This window comes from Lynx rufus, unplaced genomic scaffold (assembly GCF_022079265.1).
Source record: "Lynx rufus isolate CCGP_SWC_20201006 ecotype Redwood Valley unplaced genomic scaffold, mLynRuf1.p SCAF_8, whole genome shotgun sequence".
Lineage (NCBI taxonomy): Eukaryota > Metazoa > Chordata > Mammalia > Carnivora > Felidae > Lynx > Lynx rufus.
The window spans coordinates 72,849,368-72,872,707 of NW_025814896.1; the positions used below are offsets into that span (position 1 = coordinate 72,849,368).

At 37.7% G+C, this 23,340-nt stretch overlaps 1 protein-coding gene across 4 annotated transcripts in view; it reads left to right on the forward strand.

Annotated features, from left to right (window-relative positions):
• ERLEC1 (endoplasmic reticulum lectin 1) overlaps positions 1-21,587 on the forward strand; it is a 34,710-nt gene extending 13,123 nt beyond the window's left edge. For 2 of the 4 annotated variants that reach the window (XM_047069759.1, XM_047069762.1), the window contains 6 exons: positions 6,816-6,977; positions 7,831-7,890; positions 11,793-11,917; positions 13,912-13,989; positions 14,925-15,000; positions 17,504-18,388. In XM_047069759.1, the coding sequence (XP_046925715.1) occupies positions 6,816-6,977; positions 7,831-7,890; positions 11,793-11,917; positions 13,912-13,989; positions 14,925-15,000; positions 17,504-17,575 (573 nt within the window). In that variant the 3' untranslated portion in view covers positions 17,576-18,388. Of the gene's footprint in view, positions 1-6,815; positions 6,978-7,830; positions 7,891-11,792; positions 11,918-13,911; positions 13,990-14,924; positions 15,001-17,503; positions 18,389-21,547 lie in introns of those variants that run through there. The other 2 variants (XM_047069760.1, XM_047069761.1) reach the window with 2 other exon arrangements.
• Positions 21,588-23,340: the final 1,753 nt, after the last annotated feature.

A 23,340-nucleotide genomic window follows, 5' to 3' on the forward strand; every position in this document is an offset into this window, starting at 1 on the left:
TGTTTTATTCTGGTTCTTTTCTCCTGTGAACTAATCTTTGTCTGCTTCCTGCCCCCTTAAAATATTGAATCACAGTTCTATCTGTGGTTGCCTTCTCTTCTTAGTGTCTGTAGTCTTAGGTGGGCTCATCCAGGCCCACTCTACCAACTTCCATTAATATGCTCACAAATTCCAAATGTCCATCTTCAACGTTGACCTTTCCCCTGAACTTAAACCACAATCACAATAATTAACATGTGTTGAATCTTAACAGCTATTGTGTAATGCTTACAGCAACCTCCAAGATTGCTATTACTATCTTCCTTAACACATTAGGAAATTGAGGGATTCAGAGAAGGGAAGGGACAGATGATGGATTAGAGATGAAAATCAAAACAATCTGGTTTTAGAACCTGTCCTCTTAACCACTGCTCTATGCTATCTTTGCTTTTCATCTCTTCATTGGACATAGCCAAATAACGTTTTAAGTACTCTCAGATTCATATCTCTCACAATGACCCTTTTCCTACCTTCCCTATTATTTTCGAAGCAATGTCACTTCTTTTGCAAATGAGCAAATGAGCCAGGACTTCTAATGGACTACCCCAGGAAGAGATCACTGTTTCCTCTTCTTTGGTCCTATATTTTATTCAGTCTTACATTATAGCACTTATATAGCATTATAGCACTTATATAGCACTTATATAGGAAAATTGTTTTTCCTATGATTCTTACATTAAGATCAAGGGAAAACAAGGTATGCTTTATTACTTTGGGGTTTCCAGCTCCTTGCGCGATATCTGGTATTCTGTGGGTACTTAACAATGGTTTCATTAACTAATAACTAACATTCCGCTCCAAAACCTCTTTCTTCCCTTTCTCTTGAGTACTCATTGTACAATTATTGCTAGACTCTGATGGTTGTGAATACTGCCATTCTGATAGGAAAAGAAAATTATCTTAACATTAATCAGCGTTTGATTTAAAGTGCTCAATTAAAAGACTAGAGATGGATTTCTCTTCTGGTCTTCTCCCTAATAGTGATTTAAATACGGACAGGTACTTAACAGTCAGCTCAATCAAAATGCTTCACAAATCCCAACTTTAATTACTCTTCAGGGAAGAAATGCCAGCTTACTTTCCTTTAATTAATGTTTTTAGTATGCCATTTGAGAAAAAGTATTTTTAAAGAGCTACAGATGGGGGCGCCTGAGTGGCTCAGTCAGGAGAGCATTCTATTCTTGATCTCTGTGTTATGAGTTTAAGCCCCACATTGGATGTAGGGATTACTTAAATAAATAATTATTTTTAAGAAATACAGTGAAAAGCTACAGTATTTCAAAATACTTAGAATCTTTAGACCCTAGATCCTAGAATACGTGTGTATATGAAAACCTTAGGTAATACTGTAGGTAAAGAGTTATTTAAAACTGATCTTTTTTTCCACAATCTTTTCTTTTATAAATCTAGTTGTTTTGTTTTTTTTAATGTTTATTTATTTTTGAGACACAGACAGAGCATGAACGGGGGAGGAGCAGAGAGAGAGAGGGAGACACTGAATCCGAAGCAGGCTCCAGGCTCTGAGCTGTCAGCACAGAGCCCGACACGAGGCTCCAACTCACGGACCATGAGATCGTGACCTGAGCCGAAGTTGGACGCCCAACCGACGGAGCCACCCAGGCGCCCCTATAAATCTAGTTTATTACATGTAACTTTTTTTTAAATTGATATTTAGCATATGGTTTGCCTTTTATTTATTTACTCTTTTAATGTTTGTTTTTGAGAGAGAGAGAGCGGTACACAAGCAGGGGAGGGACAGAGAGGCAGGCAGAGGATCTGAAGCAGGCTCTGAGCTACAGCAGAGAGCCCCATGCAGGGCTCAAACTCACGAACTATGAGATCATGACCTGAGCTGAAGTCAGATGCCTAACTCACTAAGCCACCTAGGTGCCCCTGGTTTGCCTTTTAAATTTGGGTTAAGCTTTATCATAATGAATTTTTCTTCTTTTTTAGACAAAAATTCAAATCTGGCTAGCAGAATTTTGGTTTCAACCTAAAACTAATGTGACACACTGTACACATTAACTAACTAGAATTTAAATAAAAACTAAAACAAAGGAAAAATAGAAAAAAAGGAATTTTGGTTTCATGTCGTACCTGGTTTTTTGTTGTTCAGTTTCACAAGAAATGGTTTATTAAGAGGACTTATGGACAAAACCTTTTGGGCTGTGGCAATTCAAATAGATCTCCACAATCCCACCTTCTGCAAAACCTTTTTTATAGCCCTAGAAGCTACCAGTACATGCTGAGGGACCGCCCAGAATGTTTAGGAATAGGTGTGAGTAGAGAAACTACTTGCTAGATAACCTACTAGATAAAGTCCTAACGAGATTTAAAAAAAAAAAGAATAGGTGTGCATCATTGTCATATCGCCACGGCAGATGAAGGAAGTTTTGCCCCATAGGTGTACCTAAAGGTGTGGTTGAACAAGAAGAAACATTAGTGGAGCCTCCAGGAGGCTTCAGGCAACAGAGGGGTCATCATGGCAGATTTGTCCAAGGTGACATTACTCTAGCCCACACACTCTACCCTATATATCCAGCCCTTACAGTCTCATACACCCAGCTTTTCCATGATATTCCCTGAGCCAGCAGAAAAAGGCTCTTTGCAGTAGGGGCTCTTTGTCCAAGTTGAAGGCATAAACCACAGCAGCAGTACAGACAGCAAGAAAAGAGACTTATGTTGACACAACCAAGAATGGAGTAATAATTTTTGCCATCATCTCCCTCAGACTCTAAACCAGTTTGATAACTACTGGTTGCAGTGGGCACAGGACCATCTAATGCGTGTATCTCTTTGTGCATGTCTTTTAATGCGATAGTGATACTGCCTGAATTACTAGGCATATACATGCAACATTCAGTGTGAATATAGCACAGTTGCCCCCTTGTATTACGGTGAGTATATCCAAGCCCATTCTACTCTGTAATATAGCTTTTCACATCGGTGTAATCTCTGTATTCATGAGTGTCAGGCTATAGTAACTATTGTTGAGAATCCTCTGGATATAATAATTAATGTGTGGGGCGCCTGGGTGGCTCAGTCGGTTGAGCATCTGACTTCGGCTCAGGTCATGATCTCACAGCTCATGGGTTCAAGCCCTATGTCGAGCTCTGGACTGACAGCTCAAAGCCTGGAGCCTGCTTCGGATTCTGTGACTCCCTCTCTCTCTGCCCTTCCCCCACTCATGCTATGTGATGCTCTCTTTGTCTCTCAAAAATGAATAAACGTTAAAAAAATTTTTTAATAATGATTAACGTCTCTATATACCATTTCACATCTTCTTTGCCTAAAGATGGTACAAATTTGGATGGTACAAATATTACTGCTAAATGCTTGTACCAATGAAAGACAGCATGGGTCCATCGTGCCTTTAATAGGGAGTAAATTTACAGAGGCTGTTATCGTGCTGGCTTTGTTGTTATTGCATTAATTTGAAGATAACTGGACTATAAGGAGTCCATTTTATGAATTTCTAAATGCTACTACAAAAACCACCATCGCTTTTATTGGAATAATTTTTCTTAGAAATGCAAGTAGATGCTGTGTCCACAAGAAGGAATAATAAATGGTCATGCTTCTATTCTTTTTACTTCTTCCCCTACCTGAGCTAGAGGTTTCGTTGTGCATTATTAATGTGTTTCCTCACTAACCTTACTATAGGTCTCATGTATTCTAAGTAATTAGCTTAGTCTGTTAGACCTTAGCTCCTTAGGAGCAGTGACTATGTCTGCTACATTTTTAATACTCAACACTTAAAACAGTGCCAGGAGCATAGAAATGCTCTGAATGTAGAAAGTCTATACATAAAATCCAAGGTCCTTTCAAAGAAGTAAAGATGCCATCTTGGCAATCTTTGTTCTTCTGTAATACTGGAGGAGAGAAAGGATAAGGTCATTGGTTTCTAGAGTAACCATCCAATGACTCCTACCAGCCAAGATAGAAGAAGAAAAACATAGTTGATGAATGGCAACTACAGCAGGTGAAAAGGAGATACCATGTCCACTATACATTTATTTGGAACTCTTTTTAATTTTTTAAATTATTCAGTTTTAATTGGTATACTCCTTTAATCCTGATCTAGATTCATTTTCTCTCCACTCACAGTCAAAACATAGTTTACTTCTGGATTCTAACTCATTATTCTCTTTCATAACTATTCTTTCTACCCCACTTATGTCATTCCTTTAGATTCTCTTCATCTGTGGCACTGGGTTACTTCAACTTCTTTTTTTTTTTTTTTTTTTTTTTTAATTTTTTTTTTTTTTTCAACGTTTATTTATTTTTTTGGGACAGAGAGAGACAGAGCATGAACGGGGGAGGGGCAGAGAGAGAGGGAGACACAGAATCGGAAACAGGCTCCAGGCTCCGAGCCATCAGCCCAGAGCCTGACGCGGGGCTCGAACTCACGGACCGCGAGATCGTGACCTGGCTGAAGTCGGACGCTTAACCGACTGCGCCACCCAGGCGCCCCTACTTCAACTTCTAACGTGGCTCCACACCTCGGGATTTATTCTTACTATTCCTTCCCTGCTACAGTATTGCTTAAAAATCTGATCATGCCATATTTTTGTCTAAAATCTAGAAGATGATAGAGCATGACATAGTTTTCTTTATCATTAAGTACCTGCCTATCTCTTCAGTTTTAAATATTATGCCACACCCCACATCTTTGCTCTTTTTTAAAATGTTTATTTACTTATTTTGACAGAGAGAGAATGCACTCATGAGCTGGGGAGGCGCAGAGAGAGAATCCCAAGCCGGGCTCCACAATGTCAGTGTAGAGCCTGACACAGGGCTTTATCTCACAAACCATGAGATCATGACCTGAGATAAGATCAAGAGTCAGATATGCCCAACCAACTTAGTCATCCAGGGGCCCCCACATCTTTGCTCTTATGTCTTCCTCAGGTTCACATGCATAGGTACACACAAACACAAAATACATACAGACATTCACATAAATCACAAATTATTCATGTTTCAAGAATTAAAATTTTTCTCTTGATGAAGTCTTCATGTTTCATTTCTTCATCAAAATCTGTTCGAATCATTACTACCTCTGTGAATCTGCTGTTCCCTGAACCCTTTAGTGGGCATCTTCCATAACCGAATTGCAGAGTCCTTCAGGACAACAACCAGGTCCTGTTGCATGTTAATAATTATAGTTAATATTCATATTTACTCCCATTCAGCTGCTCTTTACCCTGCTTCTTTTATTTACCCATAGTAACCACATTTTCCAAAACTAAGTATAGAGACAAAATCTAGTAAGTAGCAAAATACTTCAAAAGGCTAAAATCTTAGTGAACTTCCTTTCAGTCTTTTGGGGGATTTTTTTTTTTTTTGATACACAGATACACATTAAAAAAAATAATTGGGGGTGCCTGGGTGGTTCACTTAGTTGGGCATCTGACTCTTGATGTCACCTTGGGTCATGAACTCAGTCGTGGGATTGGGCCCCTTGTTGGGCTCCACACTGACAGCACAGATCCTGCTTGGTAGTCTCTCTCTCTGCCCCTCCCCTGCTCACGCGTGCACATGTGCGCGCGCTCTCTCTCTCCCCCTCTTTCCCCCCTCCCTCCCTCCTCTCTCTCTCTCTCTCTCTCTCTCTCCCCCTCCCCCTCTCTCCCCCCCTCTCTCTCTCTCTCTCCCCCTCTGTTTCCCTAAATAAATAAATAAGCTTAAACACTCTTGCTTTAAAAAATAATAATAGTAATTGGGGCTCCTGGGTGGCTCAGTTGGTTAAGCGTCTGACTTGGGCTCAGGTCATGATCTCACATTTTGTGAGTTCAGGCCCCGCGTAAGGGCTCTGTGCTGACAGCTCAGAGCCTGGAGCCTCTTTGGATTCTGTGTCTCCCTCTCTCTGCGCCTCTCCTCCTCATACTCTGTCTCTCTATCAAAAATAAATAAACATTAAAAAAAAATTTTTTAATAATAATAATAATAATTGGGACCAAACTGTATACATGTGTGTATATATCTATACATAAAATTTTCACTTGTTTTCACCTAACAGTATATTATTTATATATAACTATGTCATAAAGTAATCTATAGTGTTATTTTAATTATCTCAAATATTCCATTGCTTAAAGTACCAAAATTTATTTAATTAATTTACTGGTATGGATATTTTTGTTGTCCACAATTTTTTGCTAACATAAAGAATGTCACACTGAATGTCATTGAAGCTAAGTCTTTGCACCCATCAATGGTGATCATTAACTCAGAATAAATTTCTAGAAACAGGTCAAATGTAAGCACTTAATTAAGCACAAATAGGTAAGTACATAATAAAGTATATACCGTCAAACTCTACTCGAGAAAATTGTGGAATTTTACAGTTTCATTAGCAATATTTTTTTAACAAGGAAGTTTATGATGTGCATTTGTGTATATTTGTTTGTATTTGTGTGTATGTAATGTGTTTGTGGTATTTCTAGTAAGGTAGAGTACTACTTAGCTTAGGTACTTGCACTAGAATAATTGTAGCTGCTAAAATCAAAAAAAGAAGGAGACAAAACATATGAGATGGAAATTATCCCTGTATGTTAAGAATGGCCATCATATCCCTAACCGGTAGATGGAAATAACCTTTGTCTAGAGCTTTCTCTATTGTATTAAGTGTTGCAAAATTCATTTTTTGACAACACATTAAAAATGAGAGGACAACTTTTATTTTCCAAATTTCCTATAGTTAAAAATAATAAATTCATAACTGAAAAAAAAATAAGTATGGTTAGAAGCCCTTAAACATATGTGTTTAATTTTAGGAAGAGTTGCAATCAACCAAAGAAGAGAGATTTCCAGCAATCCACAAACCCATTGCTGTTGGTTCTCAGCCTATGCTCACTGTTGGAACAACCCACATATCCAAATTGACAGATGACCAACTCATAAAAGAGTTCCTTAGTGGTTCTTACTGCTTTCATGGGGTGAGAAGTGAGCCTTTGGTTTAAATATTTATCTTACAGCCTTCACTTGTATGTTAATTAGTCAGGACCCATTAGCAGCACTGAAAAAGTTTTCATCTGTAGAGAAATGGCAGGATTCTGGAAGCCTCCTAATAGACATTTTCTCTCTGCATCTTATATAATCTAATTTGTAGCCATTATGTTCTCTTTACTCACAAGCTAAAACTTGACCTTTACTTGACAGAAATTACGTATATATAAATAAATCATGTGTGATTTGGGTTAATTGGTAGAATGGGCATCAGAGATTATATGGCATAAAAAAAATTGTATGGTCTGCATTTTGGTTATGTATCAATCACATTTAAAACTTGAGTTAACATCTACAAAGGTTAAATTTTGCCTTTAATAGACTAGTAGTTACAGTGGGAAATACACTAAGTGGAATTTTCATTTTATTTTATTTTATTAAGGCAATACAGCAGCTATACTCCGTATTTCTTTTTTAAATTAGTATTTCTCAGTAATTTCTCTTTTTATTATTGAAGTGTAGTTGACATACAATGTTATATTAGTTGCAGGTGCTATAACATAGTGATTTGACAATTCTGTACATTACTTAATGCTCATTATAAGTAGTTACCATCTTTCACCAGATAATGTTATTTCTCAGTAATTCTCAGTAACTTTTTTATTTTAATTTTCAACCACATTGTTGCTAGTATCATTTTTTTATGTTTATATATATGTGTATATATATTTGTTTATATATATATATATATTTTTTTTTCCCATCACTGTCATGTTGCAATATTGAGACAGACCCCAATCCCCCATTCTCTATATTTAACTTGATCTTTTTGCTTTCTCGTAGGGTGTTGGTTGGTGGAAATATGAATTCTGCTATGGTAAACATGTACATCAGTATCATGAGGTATGGAATAGCCTTTATATCATTCTACCACTAGATAAAGTTTTAAAAATCTTTTGTGAAAAAAAAAGAGGGGAGATGGCATTTTAATTATGAAATGACTTAAATATGAAAATACTTCAAAGTGTCTGTAAGTTCCAGAAAATGGAAAACTTGGTGTTAAGTAAATCAACCATCTTTTTTTTTCTTTTTTTAATGTTTATTTATTTTTGAGGGAGAGAGACTGAGTGTGAGGGGGGGAGGGGCAGAGAGAGAGACACACATACACAAAATCCAAAACGGGCTCCAGGCTCTGAGCTGTCAGCACAGAGCCCATCACAGGGCTCAAACCCACAAACCATCAGATCATGACCTGAGCCAAAGTCGGATGCTTAACTAACGGAGCCACCCAGGTGCCCTACTAAGTCAACCATCTTAAAGTAAGGTTGTTTATTAATTGCTCAGATTCTTGTATTACTGTGACTCTGGAGGAATAATAAGCTATTGTGACTAACCTCGTTAGCTTGGACCGAGAAATTAGTAATTATAATTCTTTAAATTAACAAAGTAAAAAAAAAAAATTAACAAAGTGAATAATAAGATAGTACATTATGTCTCAGGCTAGGAAAATAGGATAAATACAGCAAGTTTCTCAGCTAAAAGAACATACCATATGATTTAAGTTTAAAATCAAGTACGTTTTATTGGCTTTTGATTCTTCCTTTTTTTCTAATTTTATAAATCAGATAGCATATTCTCCCACATTTGAGCCAAGCTGTTCAAATTCTGAACTTCAGCCCTTATTAAATTTATCTGTCATAGTTGTACATTGGTAAGCAACTGTTTGAAAAATTTTTTTTTTTTAATTTTTTTTTTAACGTTTATTTTATTTTTGAGACAGGGAGAGACAGCATGAATGGGGGAGGGTCGGAGAGAGAGGGAGACACAGAATCTGAAGCAGGCTTCAGGCTCTGAGCTGTCAGCACAGAGCCTGATGCGGGGCTCGAACTCACGGACTGCGAGATCATGATCTCAGCCAAAGTCGGATGCTTAACCGACTGAGCCACCCAGGCGCCCCTGTAAGCAACTGTTTGAAGACAAACATTAATTAATAAATATTTACCTTGCTGACAGGAGATAAAAGGCTGTTTTTATTCCTCCAAAGAAATAATAACTAGTAATTAGAAAATACTGTGTTTGCCCTCTTGAGTTGTTTTGAGCCACTCTTAATTTCCAAAGCAGACCATACCAGGAAAGATCATCAACTCACCTTCCACATTTAAATCATTCCAAATTTATGAGGCACCTATAAACTAGGAAATTTGTTTTCTTTACTTAAACCTAAGAAGTGCCATTTTACTCTTCTTCCCATTTATTCTTGCTGCTTTATAAATGTTTTATTTATTTTTAGTAATATTTATTAATAGGAAAAAAATTGCCTAACTACAATCCAGATAATGTCAACGGCTTTTTTTTTTTTTAAGAAAATTTATTCATTTTTTTCAAATTTGCATGGCTAGTGAAGAGGGGATTTATTTTTGTTTTAAGTTTATTTTTTTTGAGACAGAGAGAGAGCAAGCATAAGCCAGAGAGGGGGAAAGAGAGAGGGAGAGAGAAACCCAAAAAGTTTCTGCACTATCAGCGCAGTGCCTAACGTGGGGCTTAATGTCACAAACTTTGAGCCAAAATCAACATCAGTCGCTTAACTGACCGAGCCACCCAGGTGCTCCATGATGGCTTTTTTTTTTTTTTTAAATTAAAGGAATACATACCAGAAATTTAGAATGAATAGTAAAATTCTTGTCTACTGTTGTCCCATTTCCTAAAAGTAATTGTTCTTGGTGTTTTCTTAGTTAACCCTCCACAAGAAAACAAATGCATACATGTAAATGTTGGTATAACCTTGTATTTGGACAGAAGGTATCTGCTAAACACACTGCTCTGCATTTGTTCTTTTCAGTTAGTGGCTTGGAGATCTTTCCACAACAGCAACAGCTGATCTCATTCTTCTCAGCATCTACGAGCATTATGTCTATACCCACAATATATTTAGCCAGATCTCTACAGACCTTTGAATTGTTTCCAGATTTTCTGTAGTAGCATTTTAGTGAGCATTTATAAATAGTTTTGTTGGTAAACTTTTGCAAGTTTACCACATTCATATTCATGAAGTATCTCATATTCACAAGGCACATTTCTAGCAGTGTGCTTGTTAGGTCAAAATATACGCATACTGAACATTTTGGAAGACATTCCCAATAACAATGGCTTTTTTCCCCATACACTTGCCAGCACTAGATTTTATCAGACTTATTTTGCCCAAGGTTATATAACTTAGAACTTTCCGAAGGACGCTACTAGGAGCTTTGGGAGATATAAAAATAATAGTAGCTGACAAATATAATATTCATTGTATACCAGGCACTGTTCTAAGTATGCATATTACCTCATTTAATTCTCATAACCACCCTCAGAGGTGAGTATTATTATTCCACCGTGAGGAAACGGAAGCAATAATTTAGTAGCTTGCCTAAAACCACATAGGTAGTAAATGATAAAACCAGAATTCTAACCAAGGCAGTGTTGTTCCATATCCAGCCTCCTTAAACACTTCACCATATGGCTCCAATCCCTGTCTATCTATTAACTTATAGTCCAGTTGCTAAAAGACTGTTAAATGGTTCTTTCTTCCACTAAGCAGTCAGCTCTGCTGGTAGCAGTGGCTCTGCCCAGTTCATCTGCCATTTATAAGGGTTTTTAATCCTACTCATCCCTTGTATGCTAGTGCTCAGCATGGTGCCTGGCATAAAATATAAAGAAGGAAAAGAAAGGCAGGAAGGGAGGGGAGAGGAAAGAAAAAGGAGAGAGAAGGAAGGAGATCCGCATATAAGATAGTATATAGTTACTGTTTAAAAAAATAACAAAAGTTGGGGTACCTGGGTGGCTCAGTCAGTTGAGGAGCAGATTCTTGGTTTTGGCTCAGGTCATGATCTCAGGGTCACGGGACTGAGCCCTGTGTTGTGCTCCACACTGAGTATTTAGCCTGCCTGGGATTTTCTCTCTTCCTTGCCCCTCTCCCCCTCTTGCGCTATCTGAAGTTTTAAAAAATAGATAAATAAAGTTAAAAAATAAAATAAATACATAATAAAGCAAAAAATTTAATAAAAAATAATAAAATGTGAATGGGGAAGGGGGTTTGTGAACAGTCTTGATAAAGAAATAAGCATGATGTCAAATGAATAATATGAATACTAGTATAACTTAAAGATTGGCATTTGAAAGGGTAGAACTACAATGAAGATAGGTTCATTGTGGCTGCAGGGTAAAAGATATAGGCCAGAGATTTAATTACGAATCACAGTAGCGTGGCACCTGGGTGGCTCATCAGTTGATTGTCCAACTTCGGCTCTCACAGTTCTTGTGTTCCAGTCCCACATCAGGCTTGCTGCTGTCAACAGTGCAGAGCCTACTTTGGATCCTCTGTCCCTCTCTCTGTTCCTCTTCTGCTTGTGCTCTCTCACAAAAATTTAAAATAAGAAAAAAGAATCACAGTAGTATGCAGTTGTATCATCTAGGTATAAGTGATTATCCTCTTGGTTGAGGAGGTAAAATATTAGCATTGGAAATGTAGAGGAAGATTCTGAAGCCAAGAACATCCCCAGGAAAATAATGTAGGAGAGGAAGGAAATAGAAATAACTGCATTTGGTGCTAGCCTGACCAGAAAGCAGTTTCATTATTCAGAGAAACAAAGAATAAAGAAGATAGTGAGCTCAGATTTCTACTCATCAGGTTTGACTGACATCTAAACACACACACCCAGTATGCAGGTGGAGATAAGGACTGTAACTTAAAGGCAGGCCATCAGCATAAATGTCTACTTGATAATATGAAGAATGCATTATCACAAGTATTTTTCATATATCAGGACAAGGATAGTGGGAAAACCTCTGTGGTTGTGGGGACATGGAACCAAGAAGAGCATATTGAATGGGCTAAGAAGAATACTGCCAGAGCCTATCACCTTCAAGATGATGGTACCCAGACAGTCAGGTAAAGATTAACTTTATTTGTCCTTGGATCTGATGAGTAGAATATTTAAAACTCAGAATATTGAAAAACATAAAATTGAAACACTTAGGTAAAATCTCTGGTCACTTTTTTTAAGGGACGTCTTTTAAATTAGTTTTCTTTTCCTAAGGTAATAGTTAAGAACACAGTTTCAGAAATGGGGAGCCCTGGATTCAAATACTGGCTCTTCACTTACTACCTTGGGCAGATTACATAATCTTGTTAAATCTCACTCTTCTTGTCTGCTAGTATTTGCCTCATAGGATTGTTACAACATTTAAACACGGTCATTTAGGTAACGCATTATACCTGCAAAGAGCATGCCATAAATTTTGGCTGCTGCCTTTAGCAGTGGTGGTGGCATGGTAATGAGAGTGGTGGCGGTCGTGATGGACACAGTGGCTCAATTCCACATATTAAGTCTGAGACTGTTGTTATAAAGCATTTCCCTTTTTAATGTGTAATCTTTACCTCTTTAAGTTAGTTAATTCTACTTAAATATGCTCCAGGGGTACCGGGATGCTTCAGTTGGTTAAATGTCTCTTAGTTTCAGCTCAGGTCATGATCTCACAGGCTCATGAGTTTGAGCCCCACTTCAGGCTCCCTCCCTCCCCCCACCAACAGAGCCTGCTTGGGATTCTCTCCCTCTGTCTGCTCTTTCCCCACTCACATGCGCTCTCTTTCTCTCAAAATAAATAAAAATAAATAAAAAATAAATATCCGCTAGCATGTTCCTTTGTTACTTTACCTTTGTGAGGTTATGGTTGAAAATAAACAGTGACTTTTTACAAAACTACCTCACATCTTCTCTGAGTTATATAGGTATATCTTGTTATAGCAGAAATAAATTAATCTCTTATTTCTCAAGAATAGCTAAGCTTGGGGCGCCTGGGTGGCGCAGTCGGTTAAGCGTCCGACTTCAGCCAGGTCACGATCTCGCGGTCTGTGAGTTCGAGCCCCGTGTCAGGCTCTGGGCTGATGGCTCGGAGCCTGGAGCCTGTTTCCGATTCTGTGTCTCCCTCTCTCTCTGCCCCTCCCCCGTTCATGCTCTGTCTCTCTCTGTCCCAAAAATAAATAAACGTTTGAAAAAAAAAAAATTAAAAAAAAAAAAAAAAAAGAATAGCTAAGCTTAAGTTTTCCTTGTAGTCTCTTGCCTGGCAAGTTTTAAATTATCCATTCTTTTCTCTTTATTGGGCATTAAGTTTGTCTGTCCTAGCAACATGGTATTGAGAGACTCTATTTTTAGAATGTGCTGACTTTGGGGCACCTGGAGGGCTTAGCTGGTGGAGCACAAGACTCTTGATCTTGGGCTTGTGAGTTTGAGCCGCACATTGGGTATAGAGATTACTTAAAAATAAAATCTTAAAAAAAAAAAAAAAAAAGTTTGGGGTGTCTGGATAGCTCAGTCAGTTAAGCGTCCGGCTTCAGCTCAGGTCATGATCTCAGCGTGTGGGTTCCAGTCCCACATCAGGCTCTGTGCTAATGGTACAGCGCCCGCTTCAGAGCCTCTGTCTCCCTCTCTCTCTGACCCTCTCCTGCTTGCTCTCTCTCTCTCTCTCTCTCTCAAAAAATAAATAAACAATGAAAAAGAAAAAAACAGAACATGCTGACTTTTGGGGCTGACCAAAAAGTGCTGAAGGATGGGAAGGAGAGAAAATTGTTCCACAAAGTAAACAATATACAGGGCTGAGGAAATGGTTAACTTCAAAAAGACTTTTTAAAAAGCAATTTAACCTTAACTGTTTGTATACAGGTAGATAATATGCAAATTGAAGATTACTCTTATCAGGTAAATCACTCTGAAATATCTCAGTTTTATAGTCTCCTTATAGAATCTGAAACATTTTCTCTGTAACATGACCCTAAAAATATTTTATAACTAATGCAAAACTGATCCCTCTAACCATCTTCTCATCACCACCAGCCCACATGACACTTACTCTGAATGAATGAACTTGTTTGTTTCTCTGATTTAGGATGGTGTCACATTTTTATGGAAATGGAGATATTTGTGATATAACTGACAAGCCAAGACAGGTGACTGTAAAACTAAAGTAAGTTAGACCATCAACTTGTGCTTTATGCTTTTCTCTTTAATCTGTATCCAGTGTGAAAAAGTCTACATAAATAGGAAATATAATTGTGAATAAAAACATTTATATTTCTGCATAATAATATGGATTAATGTAATATGAAAATAATGCTTTATTCTGGGGCGCCTGGATGGCTCAGTCGGTTGAGCATCCGACTTCGGTTCAGGTCATGATCTTGTGGTTTGAGTTCGAGCCCCAAACTGTGCTCTGTGCTGACAGCTCAGAGCCTGGAGCCCGCTTTGGATTCTGTGTCTCCCAATCTCTGTGCCCTTCCCTGGCTCACACTCTGCCTCTCTCTCTCTCTCTCTCTCTCTCTCTCTCTCTCAAAACTAAGTAAACATATTTAAAAAATTATTACTTTATTCTAAAATATTAATTAAGGTGCCTGGCTGGCTCAGTCAAAAGAACATGCCACTCTCTTGACCTTGGCGTTGTGAGTCCGAGCTCCACACTGGGTATAGAGATTACTTAAGAGAGAGAGAAAGAGAGAAAGAAACTTTAAAAGATAGAGAAAGAAAAAGATGGTTCAGTCAGTTGAGTGTCCATCTCTTGATTTTGGCTCAAGCCATGATCTCATGGTTCGTGGCTTCAAGCCCCATGTGGCTGACAGTGAGGAGCCTGCTTGGGATTCTCTCATCTTCTCTCACTGCCCTTACCCCGCTTGCGTGCATGCATGCACTCTCTCTCCCTCTCTCAAAACAAATAAACTTAAAATCATTTTTAAAAATAAAATATAAAAATTATTTTTATATAATTATTTATTTGTAAGTTATGATTGTTAAATGATATCAGTATTATATTAAATTATACAGGAGATAAGTTTTTTATAGCTTAAGAGGAAAACAAAAATACTTTTGTATGGTTTGGGCAGTACTTTAAAGTACTCTCTGTTTTAGGTGTAAAGAATCAGATTCTCCTCATGCTGTTACTGTATATATGCTAGAGCCTCACTCCTGTCAGTATATCCTTGGGGTAAGTAAAAAAATAATACTCAGGAATTCATTTTGGGAACATGTTTCGATTTTTAGCATTAAGTCTAGAAAGGACCTTCAGTAATGTCCAAAATGTAATATAATCCCCATGCTATCTCTGTAAAACCTAAAATCTTTTTTATTAAGGTACAATTTACATAAAATAAAATGCAAAGATCTTAAGTGCTGAGTTTGATACATTTTGATAATTTTATATACCTATATAATTATCACCCCAAACAAGGTATCTTATCACTGCAGAAAAAAATTTTATAGCCCTTTTATGTTAATACCCCTCAACCCCCACAGATACCCCTTTCTGATTTCTCACACTCTAGGGCAGTTTTGCCTGTTTTTTTATTCCCTACCAATGGGACCATATAGTATACAGTTTTTTATGCCTGCCCTCTTTGACTTGGCATGTTTTTCAGACTCACCCGTGTCACTCCAGTACTTCATTCTCTTTTTGTTACTGAATAGTAGTCAGTTGTATAAGTAAATCACATTTGCTGATCCATTCTTCTATAAAGACATTTGGGTTGGTTCTCATTTTTTATCATGTAAATAAGCTGCTAGGAACATTTTTTTACAAGTTGCTTTGTAATCCTTTATTTTCATTTCTTTTGGGTAAGTACCTAGGAGTGGAATTGCTGAATCATAGATTAGATATATGTTTAACTTTTACCGAATAGCTGTCCAAATGGCTGTACCATTTTACACTCATACCAGTAGTGTGTGAGAATCCAGCTGCTCCACATCCTTATCAACATTTGGTAAAAATAGAACTACCCTACGACCCAGTCCTTGCACTACTAGGTTTTTATCCAAGGGATACAGGTGTGCTGTTTTGAAGGGGCACATGCACCCCACTATTTATAGCAGCGCTATCAACAATAGCCAAAGTATGGAAAGAGCCCAAATGTCCATCGATGGATGAACGGATAAAGAAGAGGTGATGTATATACATATATATATATATATATATATATATATAAAGAAGATGTGGTATACACACACACACACAATGGAGTATCACTCAGCAATCAATGAAATCTTGACATTTGCAACTACATGGATGGAACTAGAGGGTATTATTCTAAGCGAAATTAGAGAAAGACAAATATCATATGACTTCACTCCTATGAGGACTTTAAGATACAAAACAGGTGAACATAAGGGAAGAGAAGCAAAAATAATATAAAAACAGGGAGGAGGACAAAACATAAGAGACTCTTAAATATGGAGAACAAATAGAGAGTTCCTGGAGGGGTTGTGGGAGGGGGCGTGGCTAAATGGGTAAGGGGCATTAAGGAATCTACTCCTGAAATTATTGTTGCACTATATGCTAACTAACTTGGGTGTAAATTTAAAAAATAAATAAAAATACCCCTCCCAAAAAAAGCTACATGCAAAAAACAAAAACATTTGGTATTTTCAATCTCTTTTATATTTAGCCATTTTAGTCATTTTAATATGCATTTCCCATATGGAAAATGGTGGCAAGCACCTTTTCATGTGATCTTTAGTGAAATGTCTAGCCAAGTCTTTTTAAAGAAAAATTCTGACACTTACTCAAACAGTCTTTATTCAGGACTATTGGCAGTAAGTGTCAAGACTATAGTAGGGAAGAGAGATCCAGCTTAACTCCACTTACAGCAAAGACAGCTCAGGATATACAGCCAAACAGAAGGTGGAGGAGGGGAGTTTCAATGGATGGAAAATCACTAAGAGTAGAGATCAACATAAACTGACTTGATAGGATTATTGCTGAAGACAGGCCAGGATGACCAGCCATCAAATGTGAGAGACCAGGAATTTGAGCAGATACGGAGGATGATTAGATGTTGAGAGTGTGGGGTTCTCTCCACACTGATTCTTACTACAGCTGGACTCAGCAGGCCCAAGACAGGGCACAAGTACAAAAAGAAGCCTACGAAAAGGGACCGGGGGAGCCTAACCTTAGTTTGGTCAAGGAAAGTCTGTCATCTGTCTGTCTTTTACCCATTTTTATTGTTACTGTTTATCTTCTTTTTTCTAGGAGTTCAAATATATTCTGGGTATGAGGTCTTTGTTTATAGTGCACATTCTTTTCCTCAATCTGTGGCTTGCCTGTTTATTTTCTTAATGTCTTTTGATGAGCAGAAGTTGGTTTATTTGATAAAGTTTATTTTATCCACTTCTTCTCTTTTATGGCAAATGCTTTATTTTGTTCTGAGAAAACATTGCCACCCAAAAGTCATGAAAATATTATGCTGTATTTCTTTCTAGAAGTTTTATGGTCCTACCTTTGGTTATGTGATGCCTAACTAGCTTTCTGTGTATTTTTCCTAGTCAGAGTTCATTGAGCTTTGTGTATTTATGGGTTGATATTATTAATCATTATACTTCTGTGAATATACATTTAACAACTTTATATACATGGATTCACATAGCAAAAGACTACCGAATAAAGTAAGTATTCAGTTTAACAACTTTTTAATGGTTTTCTTATTTTTGTTCTTTAGGTTGAATCTCCGGTGATCTGTAAAATCTTAGATACAGCAGATGAAAATGGACTTCTTTCTCTCCCCAACTAAAGGATAATAAAGTTTGGAGAAAGATCATTGACAGTCATGATGATTTCTGTCTGACCATGTATGTGTCTCATAGAGTTCTCAGCCATTGGATCTCATCTAAAGGATCGTATAAAAGGACTCTCAACCACTTTGTGAATATAAATGTGTATATAAGAGGTTATGGATAAACTTCTTAAGGCAGATAGTTGTCTCATTTCTTTCATTTTTGTCATGTCTTATGATCCGATCGTGTTTTTTGCTTGGATAATGTGATTCCAAAATAAATCTCATCCAAGCAGTTTAGAGTCCAGCATAATGAAATGTCATAATTGTTGTGCCTATTGAAAGTTTTTAAATAATAGATTTATTATGTAAATTATAGTATATATAACTAGTTAATGAACTAAAGATAATGAAGAAAGAAATTGATAGTAGGTTGTTTAAATGGGAGACCATGTAAAATATGTAAATTCTAGTGCCTGAAATCCTTTCCACAAATTTTTATTTAGCAACTACCAGGTGTTAGACTAGAAACTGGGCACATAGTAGAGCCTCACAACATTTAAGTTTTCTTCACCTCTGTTAATCTCAAGAAACTCTTATTTGTAATAGATTGTTGCTCTCGGAACTTTTATCTGTTTCTTTTCCCCCCAAGGTGTGTACCTGGTATAGACAGTCAGAGATCCTTCTCTTTTGACTTAGAATGGTTTACTCCCAACAAAACGCACTGTGCTGGCCATCCTTTGTATTTGCCTACTGTATACTACAGATTTTAGTTCTGGACAGTTTCACAGCATAATATTTATTTTAAAGTGAATAAAATGTTCCCAAGCAGTGTTGTCATGTAGTCAATGGCAGATTACTCATTTCCTTTATTTTCTCCATCCCCATGTTGCACACATTATCTTACTGTATTTTGGATGTACATATCTAAATAAGGAAAGAAAAGTAGCTATAAAATACTTTTCCTCCTTTTCAGTAGTTCTGGAGAAAGATATTTTAATTTGAGAAATGGTTAATGCAATTGATTATTGCAGGGCTGTTTGTAGATTTTCATGTGAAGCAGCAACCATAGAGAAAAAGCACACACTTTGCACTCAAACTGAAGTCCACATACTCTCTAGCTTACTAGCTGTGTGATCCTGTACCAGTTAACCTCTTTGAGACTCACTTCCTCTTTGGTAGAGAGACTGCGTCCTTCCAAAGGCGGTTGCAGAGTGCATTCATTTTACTGTATGTAAAACCCCGGGCCCAGTACTAGACACCAGGTTCCCAGTAAGAGTTCCTTTATTTCCTAATATCGCCCTTGTCTCCTATTAATAGAATAAGATCAGAGACCACAGCTGTCAAAATCTATTTCTTTAGTAAATTAGAATCGTACTTCTTACATCAATGAATTAAGACAAATAGAATTACCCACATTTGGATAATAGGTATAGGAGGGAGGGCATGAGGGTTGTGAAAGGTTGAGTGCCAGAAGACACAGAATATTTAGGCCAAACTCTTCTGTTAAAAAGGGGAAGTGGGGGGGGGGCGGAGATCTAAAAAACTGTATTGGATAGTTTACTGAAGAAGATTCTTAAAAATAGAAGTTGTAATTTTTTCAAAATAAAATGTTTTTTGGGGCGCCTGGGTGGCGCAGTCGGTTAAGCGTCCGACTTCAGCCAGGTCACGATCTCGCGGTCCGTGAGTTCGAGCCCCGCGTCGGGCTCTGGGCTGATGGCTCGGAGCCTGGAGCCTGTTTCCGATTCTGTGTCTCCCTCTCTCTCTGCCCCTCCCCCGTTCATGCTCTGTCTCTCTCTGTCCCAAAAATAAATAAACGTTGAAAAAAAAAAAAAATCAAAATAAAATGTTTTTTTAAAAGTAAGTTGGCTTTCTGTCTGGGCTAACAGCTTCAACCTGTTTAGGAAGGGCTAGGCCAGCTCTCCATATTCCTTCTAAATCTTGGGTCCCTTATATGAAATCTCATTTGATCTCTAAAGTCTGCTTCCTCCTCTGCCACTCTTCTGCAGAAGCAGCTGAGTTCCTAATAGGTAGGAGAAAGGGCTCAGCTACGGTATGCCTATTGTACTTGGAGAAATCTAGTAAGGTGGATGCTATTCCACACCTACTAAATCAGATCCTTTAGAGCAGAGCATAATCTGCGCTTCAAATATGCTTCCTGAGTGATCCACTTGACTTTAAATATATTCTCCAGTGAAAATCACCGACTTAGGAACTTCACCTTTAACAGTTTCACACATTCTAACCCTCCTAATTAGGGTTTCAGGGAAATAACTAGTAGCTCATCTTTACAAGAATACAGGACTTTTCCTTTCTTTTTTTAGCTTTACCTGCTTTTCTTCGAGTCACCACTAGATGGGGCCTATAGCCCAGCTCTACTTTGTATCTTCATGTCCTTGATAAAAGGGACTTAACAACAAAGGGCAAGAAATTATTTCAGTTACCTGAATAGTAAGCTTTTCACTCAGTCTGATATACAAAGGCTTTACCTGATTTCTGACAATTCTCAAACTTCCTAGTACATAATCGGGCCAAATTACCTTTTAGGAGAATGAAAATCAAGACATAAATTTTGAATAAATAGGATATGCAATCACAGTTGCAAATGAAAATATCAGCTTTCCTAGGATCTGATTTTAATGTTTTAATTCTATATGGAGCCTGAAGCGGGGCTCAGTCTCATGAACCATGGGATCATGACCTAAGCCCAAATCAACAGTGGGTCATGGGGGCCTGGGTGGCTCAGTGGGTTGAGCATCTGATTCTTGATTTCAGAATCTCTGTCAGTGCAGACCCGGCTTTTGAGATTCTCTCCTTCTCTCTTTGCTTCTCCTCCATGTGCGCACATTCTCTCTTTCTCAAAATAAATAAACCTTTCTTAAAAACAAAAAAAACCTGAGTCACCCAGGTGCCATTAGGATCTGATTTTATACTCCCTTCCTAGTGTTGAGTGATTTTATTTACCAGTGCTTGCATTTCCACTTGAACAAAGAAATAAACTATCATGTATATGGATGTTATATGTTATAAGGAGTTGTTGAAGTAAAAGTTTTCAAAATATGTTGCCATGGCGACATGACTTAAATTTTTTTTCAGTTGCTTGGCAGGGGTAGTAGAGAAACCATGCTCAACTACATGCCCTAGCATAGGCTTTGTTTCATATGCCAGTGGTTTTAAAGTAGGTTGTACAGGCAGGCAAAATGATCCAATGCATTATGGGGAAAAAATACTAGAAATTCTCTAAAATTTTCATCTGTAAAAAGGAATTGAGCTTTTGTTTTTTTAAGTTTGAGAGAGACAGAGAAAGCACAAGTGGAAGAAAGGCAGAGAGAGAGAATCCCAAGAAGGCTCAGCACTCAGCACAGAGCCCATCATCGGGCTCGATCCCACAATCACAAGACCATGACCTGAGCTGAAATCAAGAGTGGGACGCTCAAACAACTGAGCCACCCAGGCACCCCAAGCTTTTATTTTTATTTAATATTTTATGGGTGGATCAAATAAGCTAGTATACATAGTCATTCATAAGTCAGGTTTTGTTCAATAAAACACAAAACGTCACAGGTGGAAGAGGAGGCGTTACATATGTGGAGGAGATGATGGAGATACCATCATTATTTACTTTCACCATATATAACTTTGTAGATTAACTAAATCCCTCCATCACCTTTCAGAAAATGGAATTGTCACTTTAAAATTAGCATCAAGACCACACATTAAAAAAAAGAAAGAGAAGGAGGAGGAAAAGGAGGAGGAGAAGGAAAAGAGGAAGGAGGAGGGGCGCCTGGGTAACTGGGGAGTCTGTTGGGTGGTTGACTTCCACTCAGGTCATGATCTCACAGTTTGTGGGTTCGAGCCCCACATCGGGCTTTGTGCTGACAGCTCAGAGCCTGGAGCCTGCTTCTGATTCTGTGTCTCCCTCTCTCTCTGCCCCTCCCCTCCCCTCTCTCTCTCTCAAAAATAAATAAACATTTTTTTTTAATTTTAAAGAGGAAGAGGAGAAGAAGAAGGAGGAGAAGGAGAAGGAGAAAAGAAAGGAGAAGGAGGAGGACAAAAGGAGGAGGAGGAGAAAGAAGGAGAAGGAAAAAGAGGAAGGAAGAGTGAGTTCAAGCCCCACATTGGGCATGGAGCCTACTTAAAAAAAAGAAGACCACACACTATCAGGTATATAACCAACCAGAATTAAGGGGAGAGGTTAGCAGGTGACTTTCACCTGTCATGGCCCCAATCACTGTGGTCCTGGTATCTCACAAGATTTCTCTATTAGAAACAACACAGTTTTTTTTTTAATGCTTTTTTGGAATGATCAGGAAGAATGAGCATGCTTCCCTCACTGGCAATGAGAAGAAAGTACAGTATGAAGACTACTGCATTTCCACTCTTTAACACTTAGAGAAAATAAAAGCCCTCCTGACAATCTCAACACTTTCAAAATAAAAAGAAGAAAGGCAAAATTATTAACAAAGGGAATATAGGGTTTATAGTGTTTTGTGTCCATACCCATTTGTAAACGTTTAAGCATTTTAGTATTTTTTACATTTGAAACAAAAGTGTTCACCGAAAGCAAGTACATCTAGCAGAACTTATGGAAATGGTAACCATCTTCACTATGGAAGGCATTTATGAGACTGTAAAATAATGTTAAACATCTCGTCTAATCACGTACAACATTATATATTTCAACTCTATTAAATTGCTTTCCAGTACTTTTCAACAGACTACATTATGCTTTGCCTTGGGTTCAAGAAAAAATGCAGAAAAAAAATATTTACCTCAGGCATAAACATAATTTTGATGTTGTAAATATATAATATTAAAAGTCAAGCTCTCAGGGGACTGATAGGTACAGGAGTCCAGCTATAGAATAAGTCACCCAGATGAAAGGAACAGCCAATATATACGAAGGGAATATAGTCAATGGTGTAATAGTGTTGTATGGTGACAGACGGTAGCCAGACTTGTGAGCATTGCATGATGTATAGAGTTGTCAAATCATTATACTGTACACCTGAAACCAACGCCACATTCGGTGTCAAGTATATTTCAATTAAAAAACAAAAGTGCTCTACCACCAAAAAAATAATTTTTTTTCAAACTTCCTCAAAAGTCCGGCAACTTAGGGGTTAAAACCCAATTAGTCAAATCTGCTCTACTCTGTAAACTCACTCAAAATATAGCCAAAAACAGTGAACTTTCTTTTAATAGCTTCTGTGTCCTTAATAAAATACTATGCAAATTAGTCAACAGTGGTTCTTAACAGCACTAAAACCTAATTCACTCATTTAAGAATTCTAACAGAGCTCTAAGTGTTATCCAAAGATTAGAAATGTTAATAGCTGGTCAAAGAAATCAGGAGTCTCTTTCCTTTGAATTCGTTTTCCATATTTATAGTTTTTAGTGTTCTTAACCCATAGTGACAGAAATCATTTGTTGGAAAAGCTTTTCATCAACCACTTCCAAGAAAGTGTTTTGCCATCCCCACAAAGCCAGTTGTGTACAAACTTGAGTCATTATTCCTAGAATCTGAAATGATATTTTAATAATAAAAATGATTGGGGCGCCTGGTGGCTCAGTTGGTTGAGCGACTGACTTTGACTCAGGTCATGATCTCACAGTCTGTGAGTTCGAGCCCCGCATCAGGCTCTGTGCTAACAGCTCAGAGCCTGGTGCCCACTTTGGATTCTGTGTCTCCCCCTCTCTCTCTGCCCCTCCCCCACTCATGCTCTGTCTCTCTCTGTCTCATAAATAAACATTAAAAACAATTTTTTTAAATAATAATAAAA